Here is a 22734-nt window from a genome sequence, read left to right on the forward strand (position 1 = left end):
CCTGCTGCAGGAGCAGCTATTATACATATTATACTGTGTCCTGCCTCTGCAACTAACACACTGTGCACAGTATAAATTATTTATCTGTGGGAAGGAATAACATCCTTTCTGACAGACAAAAAGAGAGCTGGAGACGGAAGTCTGAGTAGCTTGCGGGGTTTTGTATTGGTTTAAAACATCCGTGCTGGTTTGTACTGATAAAACATTCATAAACAACTGCATTGAAATTAGTAATGTCATCCTCTGAAACCATGTGAATGTCTGAACCTTGAATGAAATAGCCCTGAATAATGAGAAAACTGTATTGTTAATATACGCATATGTTAGCATATTTTACTTAACAAGTTGGGATATTTATTGTGCTAGGAATCTAAATATAATGTTCGGGGCTGTGCAAACAGAAACATCAAAGTCTTGATCACAATATCCTCTCTTCCAAAGCTAGACTAAAGCAGCCTCTCCGCCCTTTGAAAGCAGAGAATTTCCTAAAGACCTGTTGTAGAATTCATGTAGTTCTTATGAAGTGGAGATTTGAACAATAGGATAAATGGTCTCCTCACTTCCTTTTTTTTTTCCTGGTTTGTTTGTAAATAAGATCCACCTTGCCAGAACTCCGGGGTGGATTTCAGTCAGGCTGCAAAACCAAGCATTCAGCAGTCATGGAGTGCTGTAATCTCAAATGAGATGTTATATCCCTGCTCCTTACCACCAGCGTTGCCATTTGGGAACAGCAGAAATCTTAAAAGCTATTTTTAATGCAGCTTATGATTTCGATTCAGTTTTATTGCTATAAAGTCCACGGCCATTTGCTACATCTTTAATGTGAAGAAAGATATAGTTGGGAAGGAGTCACACCTGTTTGTAAGGTTCTTGGCTGTGTGTTATGTGCTGCTTTTTTATTTACTTAGGCCTAACATTGCACTGGAACATGCTCATATGTTAATGTGATACAGAGTGTGTATATACATATATAGAGTGAGACAGAGAGATGTTGTGTGCAACAAAAGGATATAGGAATAGATACGTTTGATTTTCACTAAGGGCAGTTAGTGTAAGACCTGCAGAAAGATGTTTGTTCTCTGAGTTTTCCAGAGTTTAGGCTTTTATATGTCTAAGTAATAATAATAAGAAGAAGAAAATCTGTGTCCTTTGAAATTCACTGTTCATTGCACCAACTGCATCAGTTGGAAGCAGAGGGTAACCAAAGTTACTTTCTCTGACTCTCCTTGGAGCATCGTAACTAACAGATTTGCCAGGCAGGCACCCACAGTATTTCTATTGCAGGCCAGTGCTAACTGTACTGTGCTGTCCTTTAATTTTATACCAAAGTCTGTAACAAAGCTGTCTGAGTATTTCGTATTTTCATTGCAAGTGGAGCAGCCCCATGTCTTTGCTTTCTGTGATCTGCATTTCTTAACATAGAATCATAGAATCACGAGGCTGGAAAGGACCTACAAGATCATCCAGTCCAACCATCCTTCCATTACCATTGCTACCACAAGCCACTAAACCATATCTTGTAGCTCCTCATCCAGACGCCTCTTGAACACTGCCAGGGATGGCGACTCCACCACCTCCCTGGGCAGCTTTTGTGAGATATGTTGCGTAGTGTGTGAATTACACTCCCGGAGTATAGCTCACTGTTTGGCTTTGTATCACCTGTTTTGCTATCCTGTATTAATGTGGTTGTTGCTGAAGAAGCTGCATCTTGAAGCTAATAAGTGCAGTACACCAAAACAGTTTAATTCCATTATAAAATACATAAAAATGATACAACTTTGAGGTGTATTTGAACAGAACATATCTAGAAACCTGTATCTCTAGGGCATTTTGGATTATATTTAAGTGACTTTCTGGTGGTGAAAGGGTGCTAGATGCTCTTATTATTGTAAGCATTATGTTATGGCACAGAAGACTTGCTGGGTGACCTGTCTGCTTTCAGATCTGTGTGGAATGGTTTTGTGGCCAATCTAAACATCCTGAGAGAACAGAACTCAAAGGACTGGTTTTCCTGCATTCGTGGCTAATATTATCTTGCCCATGTGCTTGCCTTTGGATTAAGAAACAGGGTAATTGAACTTGTTTAGTTAATTTGCCGTGTATGATTGATGAATTGGATCACAAACTCCACTTCCTCCACCCTTCAGGGTGCAGGTAGAATGTTTCATCCATTCTCTCCAATTTATCTTTGTTTTCCTATGTCCCGACTAGAGTGATTGCTTCAACATGCCTAAGTTCAGCAAAGTCTTACAATTTGAGATCTGAAGTTACAGGTTTGGTGTTAACAAGGTCTACAGCTGTGACCAGTAATTGTTTGTGTGTGTGTGTGTGTGTGTGTGTAGTCAAAATAAATCAACAACTGCTTGGGGATAAATACCTTTGACTGAACTAACTGTGCAGTATATGTATGTGAGAATCAAGATTGAAATGTCATGTGAAACGCATAATTATATCTCAGTACACGTTCTGACAAAACATCTGATTCCTGAACAGCGGCTCGTTTCCCCAGATGCGTGCTGTGGTCAGACTCATAGTTGTGACTGTGTTATAGATGCCTGCAATGTGTATGAGCTGCCATTCACAGCTGTACTTTCTCGTATTAAAATCCTAGAAGGAAAGGCATTTATCATTACAAAAAAACCCTCTTTTTTTCCTCAGCTAGTTAAACTCACTGTGTGTGCATAGTTGCAACATTAATATTTTACTGCTTTTGATTTCCTAGGGCGCCAATGCCTCAGCTTTGGAGAAAGAGATTGGTCCAGAACAATTTCCAGTCAATGAACACTATTTTGGTTTAGTTAATGTAAGTTTCAGTTCATAATTCTTTCGCTTTGAAACACTGTGACTGGATTGGTTAAATCGCAAGATTGCCACTTTGTGAACAGTTAAAAAGCTGAACAGTACAGTCACTGAATATGCATTTTGAAATGTATTTAAATACTCAGCATATTTGTTAAACTATCTTAATGAAATAACAATTGAAATTGGGCTAATCATTTCTTTCGTTTTATTTATTATGGGGTAGTTATGAAACCACTTTCTTGCAATTAAACTGTGACTGTAGAAAAACAAAAAGCTATTTAGAATATATGGCTTGTAGTCAGTAATATGCCAACTTAAGTGGATACAGTGCAGGAAAAAAATCTGTGAAACTGTTGGTGATTTTAAGTCTTCACATCTGCCATTTTTATTGAGATGTTAAAAAATACTGAGCCTGGAGGGAAAATCAAGTGTGGAAAATCATATGGAATGGTTCAATTTGATGATTAGTTTTCAGGAGTAATTTAGAATTTGATTTCTGGTGTTAGCCGTGGAAAATGCATCTTGTTAGAAATTGTGTGATTCATGTCTGAAATTATTAAATATTTTATTTGGAGATACTTTGGAAAGTACATACAAAAACAAGGTTGATTTAACATGATCTGTCATCCTGCTTTTTGTAATGAAACTAATTACTTGTAAGGTTTGTGAAGGGCTTGGAGAGTATGTCCTATGAGGAGAGATTGAAGGAACTGGGGCTGTTTAGTCTGGGGAAGAGGAGTCTCTTACAGTGAGAGCAGGGTTGGTCTCTTCTCACTGGTGACAGAACAAGGGGAAATGGCCTCAAGTTGCACCAGGGTAAGTTTAGGTTGGATGTTAGGAAACACTTCTTTACAGAAAGGGTTGTTAAGCACTGGAATAGGCTGCCCAGGGAGGTGGTTGAGTCACCATCCCTGGATGTGTTTAAAAACCATTTGGATGTGATGCTCAGGGACGTGAGGGTTGTTAGTTAGGGTACTATGGTCAGGTTGTGGTTGGATGCAATTATCTTTAAGGTCTTTTCCAACCTGAGAAGTTCTATGATTCTATGATTTAATGCCGTCCTGCTGCTACAACATATATCTCTGCCTCTAGGTTCTCAGTACTGATGAGGTTTAGGAACCTAAAATCCTGGTATATGCTGTCCAGTAGTTAAACATTCTTACTGATAAGCTGATTTAGATGCAGCTCAGCTGTCGTGACTTAAATTAGTCATTTTTTCCATTCTCATGGGAGTTGAAATAGTGCATTGTTTGTCTTAAAAGAGAAGCATGACTGAAGTATGGACTGGATGAGCAGATGGTGAGGTGGATTTAGAACTGACAGTGAGTGGGTTCAGAGGGTATTGGTCAGTGGTGCAAAGTCTGGTTTAAGGCCAGTAAAGAACAGAATACCCCAGGGACTGATTCTGGATCCAGGCATGTTTAATGTCTTTGTTACCAATCTGGATGATGGGATAGAGTGAACCCTCAGTAAACACACAGATAATATAAAACTGAGGGAAATGCTGACTTGTTAGAGAGCCGTGTTGCCATTTAGAGGAACTTCAACAGGGCTGTAGAGGGTCTGATGGGAACCTCATGGAGGTTTTGTTCAAGGTCCTTTTCCAGGCACCAGGATGTGCTGGGGGCACCCAGCTGGAAAGTGACACTCTTGAAAAGGGCCTGTAGTTCTTGGTGGACACTGAGTTGAACATGAGCCAGCAATGTGCACAGAAGGTCGTTGACATTCTTGGCTTTATTAGGCAGAGCACAGCCAGGAAATCAAGACCCTCCTCATCTACTTTGGTGAGGCTGTAGCTGGAGCAATGTGTCCAGTTCAGGACCCTCTATGGTGCGAAGAGGACAGGTTGACAGCACTGGGCAATATTGTTAGGATAAAGGGCAGTGGGGACACATTCTCTGGCACACAGGAGTGTGAGGGAGAAGTCTCTGAAAAGCAGGCAGCACTTCCAGCCATCCAGAGAGACCTAGGCAGGCTGGAGCAGCAAGGCCAAGAGAACCTCATGACATTCAGCAAAGCTGAGTGCACCTGGGTTGTGTCAGCTGTTGCTATCGATACAAGCTGGGGGATGAAAGGATTGAGCACAGGACTTCAGAGTGCTGGTGGATGGAAAACTGGACATGAGACAGTAATGTGCCCTCACAGCCCAGAAAGACAGCCACATCCCGGGCTGCATGCAAAGCAGCATGGAAAGCAGGGTGAGGGAGTGATCCTGCCCATCTGCTCTGCACTGGTGAGGCTTCACTTGAAGCACTGCATCCAGATGTGGAGCCCTCAGTAGAGGAGAGACATGGAGCTGTTGGGGTGCATCCAGAGGAGGGCCACAAAAATAATCTGAGAAATGAAGACCCAAGAACAGCCTTTCAGTATACAAAGGGGAGCTATAAGAAAGAAGGAAACAGACTCATTAAAAGGGCCACGTCTGTCTTTTTATTAATTATTCTTGCTATCTTTTTATTAATTTGAGTTCATTTTGGGTGTTCTGTAAGCTGTATTTCTTATTTCTTCTCCTTCCTTTTTGTTTTCTAGTATAAACAATTTCCTTGCTAGCTTTCTAATTAAATTGCATAGTGCTCTTATTTGTCCCTGAACTGGCAGACAGGTGCTTTCCTTTTACTCCAAATATGTAAAGCCTTTCATCCTTTTTCTCTGTTGATAGAACCTGTTCTTAAAGCTCTCCCCTTCACAATTCATTCTTATCATTTCATCTAGCCTCTATTTGCTAATATTTCATGTAAAACATAAATAAGAACATTATTTTTATATGTTAGAGGAGGTGTGTGGTGGGTATGTGCTTCAATTTGCTGTCTGAGCGACTGCTGCTGAAAGGTTAGATTACTTGCTGACAGCCTTATAAAGAATTTTGTCACTTTGTGTTAGATAATGGGTTTTACTGCAGGAGGGCTGTATAAAATGAGAGCGACTCTCCACTGACAATTCATGTTGCCTTCACAGAAGTGATGGGGAAATTTGTCACATTGGGATGGGTTAGAGAGCATCAGTGATGGCAGGACTTGAGGGAAGCTGTGCCTGAGACCTGGAAGGAGTCTGGGGTAAAGGATTGTGCAGTGTTCTGACACAAAAGGAATTGTGGATGCTCTTAGAGCTGTCTTTGCACCATTTCAATTCAACGGCCATTCAATTAAAAAATGCCCATGTTTGAATTGTCAGTTCTTTTCCTTCTGGTCTCCATTTGAGGCTACTACCTCTGACATAGCTTCACCTTCTCAATAAGGCACAATTCACTGTTTTAAGAGAGCTCCAGAAAGGCAGTCTTGTCACCTAAAATGAGAACTGAAAACATAAGAGCAGCTTAAAGCAGTTATTTCTGACATTGATCACAGCTAATAAGATTTGGAGAAACCAATTTCTGAGGTGTCTGAGAAGGTCTCTTCTCACAGTACAAAGTCATACTGTACCTATTCTGTACTCTCGTGGCCAGATGAATAGATGTGATAAATGGATAGCTATTTTTACCTGGGGAGCTGTGAAATTGGTGGAATTTGTTTTGAGCCAAGTTAATGCATAATTCTGTTAATGAATTTACAGGAAGATAAAATTATAGTGTTGATCAAATTCACTTTTTAGGGTTTATTTTGGTAGTTGCATACAACATAGTTTTTAATCTATGTATATCTAAGTAAAGAAGAAAAGACTAACAGAAAATTTGCCCATGTGAATTTTTTTTTTGCTTTGGATTAAATGTTACTTCCCTACAATAAAACAGTGCAAACTAATAACTAATAACTCTCTCTCTTATTTTATAGTTTGGGAACACATGCTACTGCAATTCAGTTCTTCAGGCACTTTATTTTTGCCGTCCATTTCGAGACAAAGTCTTAGCATACAAGAGTCAGCCAAGAAAAAAAGAGAACCTCCTTACATGCTTAGCTGACCTCTTCCACAGTATAGCCACCCAGAAGAAAAAGGTTGGAGTTATACCTCCCAAGAAATTTATAACAAGATTACGAAAAGAAAATGGTAACTTCTTTTATTCTTGTGTAATATAGCAAGTATGACTTAGTTCTGAAGCTGAAGTAGTGGCATATCTCCATATTATGGATGAAAAATGTTCTTTGTGCTGTAATGTAGAGAAGAGGTAACCCTGGAGTAAGTGTGTAACCTTGGAGCTGCCCGGAAAGAATCATCATTTCTCTTTGTGTATAACTAAGTCATTTGTCAGTGTTTGCTTCTGAAACTGCATGCTAGTTTTGACTAAGAACTGTATTGTCATAATCAGAATCCACTCTGAAGCTTTTATTTTGTTCTTAAAAAGATTGTTATGCTTTGATTGTAGTCATCAGTCTGCCAAACTGACTGTATGGAATGCATATAGAGACATCCCTGCCATAATCTATCTTAAAATCCTATACATGTTTAAGTTGTTAGGGTTTTTTTGCATTACTTAGTTTGATCTACTTTTTAAATAATGAATGCATTTTAAAATCAGCAACTGGTTTTATCTAACTTTTTAATGTAATAAATACCCCCAATTTTAAGATATTTCCAGAGATTTTTAATGATTTAAGTTTCTTATCCAAAAAAAAAAAAAAAAAAAAAAGAGAGAGAGATTTTTATGTGACCTGTGCGGAACAGGAAACTCATTCAGTTCTTCAGTACTTGGATGTCTTTGTTTTTCGGTGCATTTGTAGAAATAATTGATTATTCTATCACTATTTAATCAATGAATGTTAACTGACTACAGCAAATGGAGAGAACTTTTTTGAACTTTAGAGAAGAGTTAATTGAAGAAAGTATCAGATAGGTACGCAGTGCCAACCTAAGTTCTGTTCCAGTCAGTATCTAGCTGTACCAGGGCAATCTGACTGAATAATCTTCATAATCTTTATGTATTCCACATTACAATGCTGCTATTCAGTCTTTGTTTTCTAAGCCTGAATCCAACATACATCTTGAAGCCTAACTGGCTGGGAAGCAGCTACTGGCTTGAAGTCAGCTGAAGGAATACTGTTATGTTGGCTTAAATTTCTTCTAATCATAAAATGAACAATGTGTTGTACTTGTTAATTTACCGACTGAACAGATATCCCTAAGAGATCTGTGATGTGGCATGGTGAAGAATCTCTGGAATGTTTAACCTCGACAGACTCACAGCCTTGATGTACTTGATTAAATAAAGATTTTGTAGGTGGTTAGATTCAGAGTTGAACTTCTCCTTCTCAAAAATAGTGTTGTAGGTGTTCATTAAATAAGCTACTTGATTCATATGCTTGGCTGCTTCATTGCAGCTTTCCAGATGATACAGATTAGCATCACCTTCTCTCTATTTGCTAGTTTTCAGGTTTTTATTCATTTCAATTTGAAGTTTACTTCTGGAAGCAATCAAGAGAATGATGACAAAGCTATGATGTAGTCCCTGTATGCACTTCTAAACTTAAACTTCACTGAGAATTTATGTTCATCTTTCCAGTTCTGTAAACTATTAACTATCCCTCTGGTGAAGGCCTGTCTCTTAGTATATTCTTGCACTAAAAGGAAGTTGGAAGTTATAGTTTTTGGCAATTGGAGCAATTGCTAAAAAGACATCTGTGATATTTGCCCGTAATTTAGAATGCTTTTCAAATTGGCAGATAAATCTCCTTGTTAAGAACCTCTGGTCAGGAAGGGAAAAGTAACTGTTAATAAATCAAGTTCAGTGCCCTTAGTTTTTTCTTAGTCCTGTAAATAAGGATTTATTGAGGCAGACGACGTCTCAATTTATTGAAGTCTATTGAAATATCACCTTATGTTTTCAGAGTGATACCAGCATGAACATAAACAAGAGAACAAACTTGTAAGGGGAGTTTAACTTCAATCTGTAGCATTACTACACATTGCAGTATGTGCCAGTGACACTATTTGCTGTCAACTGAGTGACTCCTATGGCAATTATGCTTAGAAATGCCAACAAACCACTGTTTGTGCACACTTCTATTATACACCAATTTCCAAAAGCAGTTTTTCAGATCTTCAAAGACTAACGTGTTTATTACATGAAGACCTAAATTGAGGCCTGTTCTTGCGTTGGCTAGATATTTAGGCTAGTTTGGCATGGCTCCTACAAGTACTGCCTTACCTAATGAAATCTGAGGAAAGTTATAGTTAATTATATCAGTGTCTTTAAGTTCATCTTACTTGTATTTCTGGTTCTGATGGCAATGCACTTTTGACAGCGCAATTATGAACTTAAAACCCTAGAAGTGAAAATAAGCAAAGGAATGCTTTGAACATTTGCTGTTTGTGTTAATCATGTGATAGAAGATGCAAACCACTGAAATATTTCCTGTTTGGAGTTCATTTGTGAAAATATCAATGTCTATTGCCATTTGAAATGCCCTTTATTATCCAAGACATTGGTCTAAGCTTGTCAGAAGTAGAATACCCCTGTGTGGGGGTCCAAGTCCTTATGGACAGGCTTCTGGAGTATGGTTCAAGGCAAGCTATAAAATTTCAGGCAGCACTGTATGTACACCAGAGTTTCAGTTGCACAATAATGGCCAAGTTTTCTTGCAGAATAGCCCACTTCTCTGGTAATTCTCCTCAGCTATTTACATGAATGTAAGCTTAGTCTTTCTCCACCCCCCAGCATTGTTGGCTAAATAAATGTTGGCTAAATAAAGTCCTGATTTTGATGATGTTTTGTCACAAGTGATTCAAACCTGAAACAAAGACTAATTCTGAAATTTTCATTTAAAAAAACAAAACAAAACAAAACTTGTTTATAGTATAGCACTAATTCATTTTAAAAATATCCTCTTTCTTTTTCTTAAATCTTATAGAGCTTTTTGATAACTACATGCAGCAGGATGCACATGAGTTCTTAAACTACCTATTAAATACAATTGCGGATATCTTGCAAGAGGAGAGAAAACAAGAGAAGCAAAATGGTCGCTTACCCAATGGCAATATTGATAATGAAAACAACAGCCCACCAGACCCAACATGGGTTCATGAAATCTTTCAGGGAACGTTAACAAATGAAACCAGATGTCTTACATGTGAAACTGTAAGTCCTTATTTACTTCATAAAGCAAATTCTTCATGTTACAGAACTTTGTTTCATGATTCATTCATCTCAATAGAGTAATGGGTTACATTTGTTTGTTTCCTCAGAAGTCTTATATTTGTATGAATGTTTTTGTTTTTAATTTGTCACTGAGAAATTTCCAGCAGCAGATGCACAGTTTGTTAATAATAAGAAGAATCATAGAATCACCAAGGTTGGAAAAGACCTAAAAGATCATCCAGTCCAACCGTTCACCTATTACCAATAGCTCCCACTAAACCATGTCCCTGAGCACAACATCCAGTCGTTCCTTGAACACCCCCACGGTCAGTGACTCCACCACCTCCCTGGGCAGTCCATTCCAGTGCCTGATCACCCTTTCTGAGAAGTAATATTTCCTAATGTCCAGCCTGAATCTCCCCTGCCGTAACTTGAAACCATTCCTTGTAGTCCTATCACTAATGACACAAAAGAAAAGGCCGACCCTCAGCTCACTACAACCTCCCTTCAGGAAGTTATAGAGAGCAATAAGGTCTCCCCTGAGCCTCTTCTTCTCCAGGCTGAACATTCCTGGCTCCTTCAGCCTCTCCTCGTATGACCTGCGCTCCACACCTCTCACCAGCTTTGTTGCCCTAATAATAAGGTATTGGTCAATATTAGGAAGATGCCTGGTTAAATTTTGTTTGTGTAGTCATAATCAACTTCAAAATTTAGATTAGAGAACTCTAAGTTGATATATTTGTAGGAGCAATGACGCCTGCTACACAGGGATGGGGAGTTTTTCTCCAAAGTGATGTCTTTACGACTTAATGTCGTATTTAGTCCTACATTCCAGAAATAAATATTCTGAATCAGTTTCCATAGACTTGTAGTTTTGAAATTTAAATCCATTGAAATCATAACTCCATGGTTTCCTCTTAAATGTCTGTCCTCAGAAATTCTCCTCTTACTGGACCCTGAGAAATAAGCTTCATTTTTGAGAGAGCTGTGCTAAAAGTTTCTATGAGAGTAGTTCTGCAGTGAAAGGAATAAGCTATTTTGGAGAAAAACTTATAATTGAATTTTACCTGCTTCAGAAAAAGCAGCACAATATGAAAATTACAGTAATTCTCTCCTGGTCTGTGCCTTAGATATTATAAAAAGCTAAACTACTGTATTTTTTGTGTGACTCTATACTTATTTTCCTTAATTACATAATGCACATATTTCAATGCAGTGTTGGAAAGGAGGAATTAGTCAGATGAAAACTATATACTTCACATGTATTTTTTCTGTCTTCTAGAAATATCTCTTTGATGTGGAAAAAAATAAACAAAAAAAAAGCTTCCTAATGTGATATGTAATGCAACTGCAGACTTCAATAGATCCTGATATTTTGAGTAATTTAAGTGCTGATTTCTGCCTACCGCCTTTATTTCTGCTTTCTCTTCCCTAGTTTTTACTTCATGGCAACTGCAAATTACTTTTCTTTACTTTGTGTACTGTTTTTTTTTTTCTTGTTAGTTATCATAAAATATGTCTTTCTTTTAGTCTCTTATTAGGACTGGCATCATTGCCATTCTTCACTGTGACATCATGAAGTTTTCCTGTCAGGATTTTGATCTACATGCTGTCTTAACACAATCCAAAAATGCCGAAGCATTCTTTGCCAGCATTATTTTGTTCATTAGTGGACCTATCATGATTTTCAGCCTTTCTAATATTGCTTAGTTCTGTTTTTCTGTTACCTGCTGCTGAATGGGATATGCCACATCTGCTCAAAGCTGGCTAGTTGAATTTTAAAGAGTGTCACAGGCAGAAATTTTCTAAGACACATTGTTTATTGGTATGTTAGGACTTCTGTATTCCTGCCCCTAATGATCTGGAAACTGTTTAATTAGCCATTTATCTACTAAGCATATCAGCTTCTGTCTGATTAAAACACAGTGACCTGAAAATGGGCACTTAGAAAGAAACACATTTAGACATAGTAAGTATGTAATGCTACTGTGAATAGTCTCTTATTTTCAAATACAGTGAATATTGCTTTGATGCTTTTTGGAGGTGTTGGCATTTAGCTTTAGAAGTGTAACTTAAAATGCTAGGTAGCACATTATACAGCAAGAAGTGAATTAGTGCATCTTAATGATAAGACAATAACCGTAGTTGTTTGCTGGGTTTTTTTTACTTAAATGTGGGATTTAATGCATACTTAGATCTATTTTGTTTTTCTTCTTTACTTCCAAATAGAAATGAACACCTTCTAGCAGTTCAAAACAGTGCAATCTTTCTAAAAACCAACATAGCAAGATTTCATTGTAATTTTGGTTGTTCCGATTAATAGAAAAGAGCTTCTTTCCAGGATGCATGGACTCATTAGCCCTTTTACTTAACTGGCTATTTTAGAGATCTATCCTCAGTTTAAACATGGAATGTAGTGGAATATAAAAAACCCTATATGATTCTTAAAAAAGATGTGTCTTGGGTCAAGCTACACTATGAACAAGTTAGAAATCTGATTGTAAATTCTTTATGTTCTCGTGATGTGATGTCCTGTCATGATTCCTTCCCCTTCCATGGTGAAGATATGAAGTACGGCTGAGTGAATACTACGTTTTTTGTGAATAATCGATAAAAAAATATGTAGAAGTTCATTGGTTTTATGGCATTTACCTCAAAATTTCAGGAAGGTGTGTGAGAGAACCAGAAAGCAATGTTATTGACAAAGGGGAAACAGTCTTGGGCCAAAAGCATCGGATCAAATTGATAATGGTTTGCTTTTTCAGCAGTTGGTTTTATTCTTATTTTTGTATAACTCTCCACAATAGAAAATTCTACTGTTTCAGGCTGAGTGGTAACAGTAAGGAAAATCTCAGTGCTCTCTATTAAAGGAGTAGTACAGAAACTTAACTGTGTCCTACTCTCTTCCTTCCTCTCAATAAATCATACCCTGTCTTTTAGCTTCACTGAAAAATAGTTTCTGTCTTAGCATATATGGGAGTCTACAACTGCAAAAGTCTTTATGTGTGAGATCATGCATATTGCTAGTGAAATTCCAAACAGAAAGTAATACGATTTTTTGTGTTAGTATTTTGTCTGTGGCACTGGCCATCTGGCTATAGGTGAGCAGTCTGTGCACAAAATTATGTCCAGGATGTGAGAACAAGGTGTGGTCCCTTTAGACTCGTAGAATGGCCTATTTGAAAAGGACCACAAAGATCATCCAGTTTCAACCCCCCTGCTATTTGCAGGGTCACCAACCACCAGGCCAGGCTGCCCAGAGCCACATCCAGCCTGGCCTTGAATGCCCCCAGGGATGGGGCATCCACAACCTCCTTGGGCAACCTGTTCCAGTGTGTCACCACCCTCTGTGTGGAAAAACTTCCTTCCAATATCTAACCTAAACCTCCCCTGTCTCAGCTGAAAACCAGTCCCCCTTGTCCTATCACTATCCACCCTCTTAAATAGTTGTTCCCCCTCCTGTTTATACGCTTCCTTCAAGTACTGGAAGGCCATGATGAGGTCTCCCTGGAGCCTTCTCCTCTCCAAGCTAAACAAGCCCAGTTCCTCAACTGTTCCTCTCAGGAGAGGTTCTCCAGCCCTCTGATCATCTTAGTGGCCCTCCTATGCTTCTGCTCCAAGAGCTCCAGCATATCTGGAATACTGCATCCAGGTCCTGTGCTAGGTGCCCCAGGCCTGGATGCAGTACTCCAGTTATGTTGGAACTCCAGATATAGAATGTTGGAATGCCTCAATTCTGTATCACTGTTCAGTATTGTGTTAGGAGCACTCACGAGGCTTTTTGAACAGACTGGGACTTGATTCTGTGAATGGTGAAGTTTTCTGACCATGTCCATCTTTGTTTTACATCCTATATACAGTTGGAATACATAGCATAGAAGATTACTTTAGTCTGAGGAATTGATGTTTATTGGAAATAAATACATGATTTACAATAGAATAGTGATGTTTATTGGAAATAGAACCTCTGGAGATGAAGGAGGCATGGTTAGAGTGGGAGGTTAATGGTAAAATTCTTTTTCTTTCTTTTTTTTTTCTTTTAAGTAAAACTTCGAGTAAATTGGCAGTTCAAATAGCAATGGCTGAAAAATCTTAAAAACGAAGCATAGCAGTTTCTGAACTATCAATATTGATGGAAAAATGCACTTGCTAAACCATATAATGGCTTTACATGATCTGAAATGCACAACAGCCGGTTGTTGTGCAGACTTCCATTTTCTCCTGCCTTTGCCAGTGGGATAAGGGAGAGAACTGGGGGGGGTAGGGAGAGGGAAAGTAGAATCAATGGGTTGAGATAAAAACTATTTACTGAAACAGAAAAGAGAGGAAATAATAGTAATGATGCATATATATGTGTGTATTTGTGTATACACACACCCCCCAGTTTTTTTAGTGTTTTTTCACATGGTGTCTTATGGTATGGAATATTCTTCTGGCCAGTTTAGGTCAGCTGCCCTAGTTGTATCCCCTTCCCCTGGGATTTCCACTGGACTCCTTTGTGTACCGCTCTCAAGTCTGGTAGTTCTGAAAGGGAAGTTTGCAGTGGGTTGAAATGTTGTTCATCTCCATACTCCTAAACTGTAGTACATCCCTGAAGATGGGAAACTCTCGACTTACTAAAGATGCAAGCAGCTTTTTTTCTCACCCTAAAAGCATCTTGAAAAATTTCTGAAAGTTTAAACTTAAGCATTTAAATTATACTATAGTCATTGTGCAGACTGGTGTAGCAGTCCATTTTCTGTGTGTACACTTATTCTTGGAAAAATTGTCTAAAGAAGAGTGGGAGGGATCTTTTGCCAGTCCTCTCACAGACATTAACAGAAGGTTATAACTTAACTCCATAAGCCTTTTTGTTTCACCAGTTATGTTAGTTATCAGAAGTTGTCTTGACCAGCTGCGTTACAGTTAGTTCGGGATAGAAGAGGCTGAGGGGAGACTTTATTGCTCTCTTCCAGTACCTAAAAGGTGCTCACTGTGAGAGTGGGGTTGGTCTCTTCTCACTGGTGACAGGTGACAAGAGGAGGGGAAATGGCCTCAAGTTGCACCAGGGCGAGTTTAGGTTGGGCATCAGAAAAAACTTCTTTGCAGAAAGGGTTGTTAAGCACTGGAATAGGCTGCCCAGGGAGGTGGTTGAGTCACCATCCCTGCGTGTGTTTAAAACCCGTTTGGATGCGGTGCTCCGGGACCACAGGAGGAGGACATCAGGGACCACATTTAGAGGAGGGCTGTTAGTCACCTGAACATGAGCCAACAGTGTGCCCAGGTAGCCAAGAAGACCAACGGCATCCAGGCCTGCATTAGAAATGGTGTGGCCAGAAGGAGCAGGGAGGTAATCATCCCCCTGTACTCAGCACTGGTGAGGCTGCACCTTGAGTACTGAGTTCAGTTTTGGGCTCCTCACTACAAGAAAGACATTGAGGCCCTGGAACGTGTCCAGAGAAGGGCAGCAAAACTGGTGACGGGTTTGGAGCACAAGTCTTACGAGGAGTGGTTGAAGGTGCTGAGATTGTTTAGTCTGGAGAAGAGGAGGCTCAGGGGAGACTTCATTGCACTCTACAGCTTCCTGAAGGGAGGTTGTGATAAGGAGGGGTTTGGCCTCTTCTCCCAGGCAACTAACAGGACCCGAGGAAACAGCCACAAGTTGTACCAGAGGAGGTTTAGATTAAGCATAAGGAAAACCTTTTTCTCTCAGAGAGTGGTCAGGCACTGGAATGGCTGCCCAGGGAGGTGGTGGAGTCGCCTTCCCTGGAGTGTTCAAGAGGCATCTGGATGAGGAGCTACGAGATCTGGTTTAATGGTTTGTTGTAGCTACAGTAATGGGAGTATGGTTGGACTGGGTGATCTTGTAGGTCCTTTCCAACCTTGTGATTGTATGATTCTGTGATTATAGTTAGGGTAGTATGATTAGGTTGTGGTTTGACATGATGATCTCTAAGGTCTTTTCCAACATGAGCAATTAAATGATTCTATGATTCTACCTCCTTGGGCATATATACGTTCCTCTCTTCCTCTTTCTGAACAGAATTAGAAACAGAGGTCTAGCGAGTGTCTGAGATGCTGAGACATTTCACTTGAAACAATTTTTGAAAAGCTGTTATAAAGTAGAAGATATATTCTGTCAGGAGAGAATGGTGCTGTAAAATAGTCGAAAAAGCTGTTCAGGTTTAAACCTGTTATTCTGCTCATCTTTTCTTTTTCCTTCCTGCAGATAAGCAGCAAAGATGAAGACTTCTTAGATCTTTCTGTTGATGTAGAACAAAATACTTCAATTACTCATTGCTTAAGGTAGATGCAAAAATCTGAACTATATCTTGCCTGTCTTTTTTTGATCTTGAAAGAAGGAAGTAAAACTGAAAGCTCATGGATTCATTCAATTTAGCAAATTTTAGGTTATGTAAACTTAATAAAATGATGGGGTTTTTTGCATGCATTTATACATATATTTCAGGTAAGAAGCTAGTATCTCTGTAATGTCTTTTTTTTTCTTCTTTCAGGGGTTTCAGCAATACAGAAACTCTGTGCAGTGAATACAAATATTACTGTGAAGAATGCCGCAGTAAGCAAGAAGCACATAAAAGGTAGGCTAGACTCCCCTTATGGGACATTGTACTACATTTCTGTTCCTCTGAGTAATTAAATAACTTTTTGCTGCAAGAGACAGTTTGATAATTCTGACTGAATTGGCAAAAAGTCTTTTGCTTGTAACATTACTTTTTAAGTGAGTTTTTAATTAGCTGTGGTAAACATCTGCATGGCAGCACTCATGGAAAGCGTTAGAAGCTCTGTAGAAACCTGGAGTTTATTTTGTGTAAAAAATGTTTTGTCTGTCTGATATTTAATTAAGTCTTTGAAAATAAACTCTTGATTTTGTGTACTGTGCTGTATTATTATTTTTTAACCCGAGAAAGTATTTGTTTATGTATAGATGAGTTGAAGGGATGGGAACATGGAGATGGGGACATGCTGTACTGGTTATACCACTGGTTCTTGTTAGTGAGTTTACCAGAGATTCAACACGTGGCTTTTGGCATGTCTCATCTGCAAAGTATGCATTCATATGTCGCCTAAGCTTACTAATTGATGTGTACGGGGGGATTGCAAAGTAACGTCTGTTACCTGTTGTTTTCTGTTGTCTTAGCTCTTTTTCTGTGTGGGAGGTAATATGATCCCTAACCATTGATAAGTTGTGTTGACATAAACCTGTACCTACCTGTATGTAGGTACGGACATACTGGCAAAACACAGCCTTTTCTTGTTTTCAAAGTGACTGGTTTCACTGCAGTCACGGTTTTCTTCCATCTCTATAGCATAAAGTTTATCCGTGATATTGTCTTCTCATCTACTAAAGGTGACTTTCTTTGCTGTTGAAAGAGCTCCTATTATCAAACAGATCTTTTATTAAAAGAGGACTTTAATTTTGCGGAAAGAATCAGAACACAAATTATATCCATATCTCTGTAATAAAAAGTAACTCTGCTTCTGTCATCTGTCAGCCCTTCTCCAGCACTTTTCATTTCCTAGTTTCCTTGCAGACAAAGGAGAAAAACTGAGTCTATCAAGGTTTCCACAGCTACTATCAAGTCTACATTTAATGAGAAAAAGGGAAGGAAGGATTTTTGTCCACAGTCCCTTATCTTTTGAAAAAGGATTATACCATACAAACATATTTACCGACACTGCAAAAATACGGTCTTAGTAGACACATCTGAAGCCTTCATTGGGCTGTACTGTTGACACTTTGGAGCTACTTTTGATGGCTCAAGGCAGTCTGATAAAATTCTGTGCCTTAGATCAGTACTGCGCAGAAGCAGAGAACTCTGGCTTGGTTACTATTAATACGGGCAGATTTATCTCCCAGAGAATTAAATTCTCTGTTGCCAGGTCAGTTGTGGTTGGCTGATGTGAATTTGTAGGCACTGATGCAAAATCTCACTACCTCAAACTAGGGAAAGGGGCCAGCGAGCCATCAATAAAACTAGGTTATTGCTTCCAGGCTTTGACTTCAATAAAATAATGCTGCAACATTTGTACAAAATGACTGTAGTAGAGTTTAGCATTATCTTGTTTTGGCAGCATGAGGTGTGGGGAATAACAGTGTGCTGTCTGTATCCCGTGGCAGTGTTAAATGAAGGGCTTGATATGAAGACTTGAAGTAATGTAAATGTGACAGAGTGGGTTTGCCTTTTCTAAAACACTTGTTTGACTTGACGGGTTTAATGGGAAACTAAATTGTAACAGAATCTCTGGAACAACTTTGTTGCAGTACCTCCACTGTATACCATGCGTGTAGGTTTGCTTTTGGAAACTTGGGAGAGCTATAGGGAGTCATGCCTAAAAGCTGAATTCTCTGTGGTAGTTTAACACTGGTAGGTACCTAAACACCACCACACTGCATTCCTGTTCCCCCTCCTCAGGTCAGGGGTGGGAAATATGTTGAAAAATTTCATGGGTAGAGGTAAGAACAGGGAGATCAGGCAAAAGACACTCAGCACAAGGAAGATTAATGTAATTTATTGCTTACTGCTATCAGATTAGAACAGTGAGAAACTAAAACCAAACATTTTCCCCTATCCACCCTCTTCTACTTGGGGGAGGCCCCAAGTCAGCACAGGGCAAGGGGCTGTGGTCAGTCCATAATGCCTGGCTGTGCTGCTCCTCTGTGGTCACTCTCAGCCCTGCTCCATGGATGTCATCCTTCCCAAACTGATCCCACATGGGCTTCCCACAGGCTCTAGTTCTCCAATGCAACTCTGTACCACAGGGGCCCATCCTTCTGGGACTGCTCCAGCACAGGTCCCCCACAAGCGGCAGCTCTCCCAGCCCTCCTGCTGCACCATCAGGCTCCTTTCCATGGGCTGCAGCTCTGGCCCAGGGCTGCTCTGGAGGAGCTCTCTGTGGGCTATACCTCCCTCAGATCACGTCCTCTGCTGTACTGTGGGCTCCTCCATGGCTTCATGTGGAGTTCTGCTCTGCATGGTGCTGCAGGAGAACAGCCTGCTCCTCCATGGGCCTCTCCCGGACTGCAGGGAGCTGCTGCTCTGCCCTCCTGCTATGCTGACCTTGGGGGCTGCAGGGCTGCATCTCTTCCATTTCTCACTCCTCTCTCCCAGTTTCTGTTGTGCAGCAGTTTTTCCCTTCTTTAAATCTGCTCTCCCAGTGTTCTGCCCAGTGTCACTCCTGTCTCAGCTCGGGCCGTCAGCAGCTCCCGTTTGGAGCAGCTGGAGCTGGCTCTGATCTGACGCAGGGCAATGCTGTGCACTGCTCACAGATGCCACCCCTGCAGCCCACCCATTTCCAAAACTTTGCTGTTTAAACCTAATACAAGCCTTTATGTCTGAATCACTATGTGGGTTGTTTGCAGGTATTCATTTAGCTTCAATTTTAATTACGTTTGTAATTATCTGAGTTGTTAAAACCCAATTTTAGTTTAGCAATGCAGGATAAATTCAGTATTTGTTACATGGATTATGATGATTTGAGGACATTTTTAGTACTTGCAACATTTATTTTAAAGACTTAAGTGTGCCAGTTGCCTGTTTGTTAGCATCAGCAGAATGGTTTGCCTCAATACTGGAAACACTTGTTTTTGTTTGCTTGTTTTTTTCAGGATGAAAGTAAAAAAGCTGCCTATGATTCTAGCCCTCCATTTGAAGAGATTTAAATATATGGATCAGCTGCATAGATACACAAAACTCTCTTATAGAGTGGTTTTTCCTTTAGAGCTTCGTTTATTTAACACCTCAGGAGACGCCACCAATCCTGACAGGATGTACGACCTCGTTGCTGTGGTAGTTCATTGTGGAAGGTAATAACAGTATATTATGTAGGAGATTTTTGTATAAAAACTAAAGTATTTTTTTTAAATAAAGTAAAATTAAAAAAAAAATAAAAAAAGAAAAAAAGGAAAACTCCTCAAAAAGAAACTTAACTCTAATAGCATTTAAAGATCTTTTAAAAGTTTCTTAGAAAAGAAAATGTTGTGAGGAGGTGCTACTAATCCAGACAGAATACATGGCCTTGTTGCCACTGCAGTTCACTTTGGAAAGTAGTAACGGTGTATTCATATGAGTACTTATGTGAGCCTAACTATGTCAAAAGAAAAATGAAACGTATTCCATATCATATAACTCTTAATAACGATTTCTCCCTAATCCAGACCGACAAATTGTTTGGGTGTTGTTAGCAGGTTAAGGCAGTTTCAGAGCTGCATAAAATACTTGTTCACTTTCAGTTGTGTGGTTCAGGTAAGTGCATCCTTTCCTTACCTGAAATGAGTTTAACAAGCAGGGTGTTCTTAGAGTTCTTTGTTCCTATTGCAGTTGCAAAGAATTTTCTTGTCTGTCATAAACTGAAGAGCAGTGCATTATAGCTGTTTTAGTTTGAATGGGAAACCCTTTCATTGCTGTAAGGATTCTTCAGTCTCCTAAATTATCAGTTTAATTCAGTTGTTTTTTTCTTTATTTTATCCCTAAGAATAAAGATAAGGAGACACCATATAGAGACTGTGGTTGAACTCTGTGTTTTACCTTATGAAGACTGTAAAATGCTTTGGGATCTATTCAATCATTATGAAGCATTAGAATAATTTATTTATTTCACCTTTCTTTCCCTTTTATTTCCCTTCATTCATGTCCTCATGCATGTGCTGCTTAGTCCTTACTTTTATATATAAAATGTAGGTATGTAAGGCATTGCTATGAAAACTATTTGATTTGGTGGAAAAAAGGAAAAGAAACATCCACACAAATTATTTGATAGTCATTTTAATTAGTGTTAAATATTATTTTCTACGAGAAAAAAAAACCAAAACACACTGTAGTGACGTATATTTGTACATTTGTATGTGTTATGATTTGTATTCTTTTTTAATTGCATTTTACAGTGGCCCAAACAGAGGACATTATATTGCAATAGTGAAGAGTCATGATTTTTGGTTGCTTTTTGATGATGATATTGTTGAGGTAAGCTTTTTGTAACCCTCCTTTTTTTCCTCATACTTACCAGAGCACTTGCACCCCTATTTGCTGCTTGATGACATAGAAGACTGTCATGCTAATGGCCATTCTAAATGAGCAAGAACTGAGTACAGAGCTGCACCTTGCAATTTGACTGTACAATAATTTGAATTGCTCTGCTTTTTATACTTCTTAAAATAAGCTTCTTTATTGCCAACGTCTTTCATCTTCATTTGGCAAGCTATTCCTTTGGCCAGAGCATGTGGCAAATAGAGTACAGGTGAACTGATTTTACCACCATGAGAGTAAACAATTTCTTGGCACAAGATATTTGTTCATATTGCCTGATCTGTTGGGCTGGATCGGTCTGGTTGTCTGTTAGATGGAGCGTTCTAGATGGTTTCAGAAAAAGAACCTGCAACGAGAGTCAAAGTAGACTGAAACCTGTTAGATTGCAATGTAAAAATCTAATAGTTAATCCTTGAAAAATCTTTTCCTTATGATATTGTTGCTAATGTTAGCCGTGCTTCTAGGAATTCAAGAATCTCTAACAAGTTAATAAATAAATAAATAAAAAGCTTTTAACTAATCATAGAATCATAGAATGGCCTGGGATGGAAAGGACCACAATGATCCTCTATTTTCAACACCCCTGCTATGTGCAGGGTTGCCAACCACCAGACCAGGCTGCCCAGAGCCACATCCAGCCTGGCCTTGAATGCCTCTAGGGATGGGGCATCCACAGCCTCCTTGGGCAACCTGTTCCAGTGCATCACCACCCTCTTTGTGAAAAACTTCTTCCTAAACCTTCCCTGTCTGAGTTTAAAATCAATCCCCCTTGTCCTATCACTGTCCATTTCCTTCAACTGTCTTGACATTGTCAACTTTATTTCAATGGTTACCTTTTATTCTTTATTGAGGGAAAGAGCGATCTTTGTTTTAGATTGTTTCAATTTTTTTGCTTGTTTCATCATCTTCTTTTTCTCCACCTCATGTTTGGTCAAGCAACAGCAGTAGTATGATTGTGCTGTCCAAGTCCTTTATTAAATTTAATTAAGCCTGTGCAAGGAATAATTAATGTTCTTTTTTACGATATACAAAAACTGCATAATTAAAAAAAAGAAAAATGAGTGGGGCAGGTATTAAGACTTATGGTGTTAATTGGCCACATTATGGACTGTTTTTCACATAGGAAATGCCAGACATGGAAATATTCAGGGTTGCTGGGGAAAGTTAAAAAGGATTGCTTCTATGTCTTATCAAGATGCACTGTAATTTGAAATACCTTGCTAAGGTCAAAAGTTCACTTTCCTCCAGGGCAAAGAGAAGCTGCTGTGGTAGATCTCGTGTAATTTACGAAGACAAAGAACAGCTTTTCCAGTTCCAGGGCAGTAAAACCTGGACATTTTTTGTGGGTGTTTTTTCTTTTGATTTTTTTTCCCTCTAAGACCTTCTAAAGAGGAAGGAAAGAATCTTTTCTCTTCCCAGATCTTAAACATCATGCTGTCTGTTATTCCCATGACAAGTTGTAATGCCTTGCTCCTTCCTGAGAAAGATCCCCCTTCTTATAATGGAAATGAGATTAAATAAAGTCGGTCTAAATGAAGGAAGATTTATCTCTCTGCCTTTTGTTGTTTGTAGCCGAATTGCCCCTGGTGTAAAACATGGTAAGGTAGCTTGCTTTGAGTTTGTTTCTTTTGTATGCAAAGATGATGAAAATGAAAGCCAGCATATACTTTTTTCACTTTCCAGATGTTTTAAATCTTTCCACAAAAATTGAATGGAGAACTGAGGAAAAGTTAACCTTCATTCTCTGAATTCCAATTACTCTCATCTGCAGTTGTTGGCGTTTAGGGTTAAAAATGATAACTTGTACTTATATTCTAGATGCAGTATTGTTATCTCTAAAATTATTCCATGTGAAACTTGTGCAGGCACTGCACCTCTGCTTGCATTCATAGGTTCAACTAA

At 39.1% G+C, this 22734-nt stretch overlaps 1 protein-coding gene across 1 annotated transcript in view; it reads left to right on the forward strand.

Annotated features, from left to right (window-relative positions):
* Positions 1-22734, forward strand: part of USP12 (ubiquitin specific peptidase 12) — a 34148-nt gene that overhangs the window by 8482 nt on the left and 2932 nt on the right. The window contains exons 2-8 of the mRNA XM_072336639.1: positions 2723-2803; positions 6570-6783; positions 9582-9808; positions 16017-16093; positions 16303-16386; positions 19416-19613; positions 20691-20769. Coding sequence (XP_072192740.1) covers positions 2723-2803; positions 6570-6783; positions 9582-9808; positions 16017-16093; positions 16303-16386; positions 19416-19613; positions 20691-20769 — 960 coding nt within the window. The remainder of the gene's footprint in view (positions 1-2722; positions 2804-6569; positions 6784-9581; positions 9809-16016; positions 16094-16302; positions 16387-19415; positions 19614-20690; positions 20770-22734) is intronic.

The sequence above is a fragment of the Excalfactoria chinensis genome, chromosome 1, assembly GCF_039878825.1.
Source record: "Excalfactoria chinensis isolate bCotChi1 chromosome 1, bCotChi1.hap2, whole genome shotgun sequence".
Classification (NCBI taxonomy): Eukaryota; Metazoa; Chordata; class Aves; order Galliformes; family Phasianidae; genus Excalfactoria; species Excalfactoria chinensis.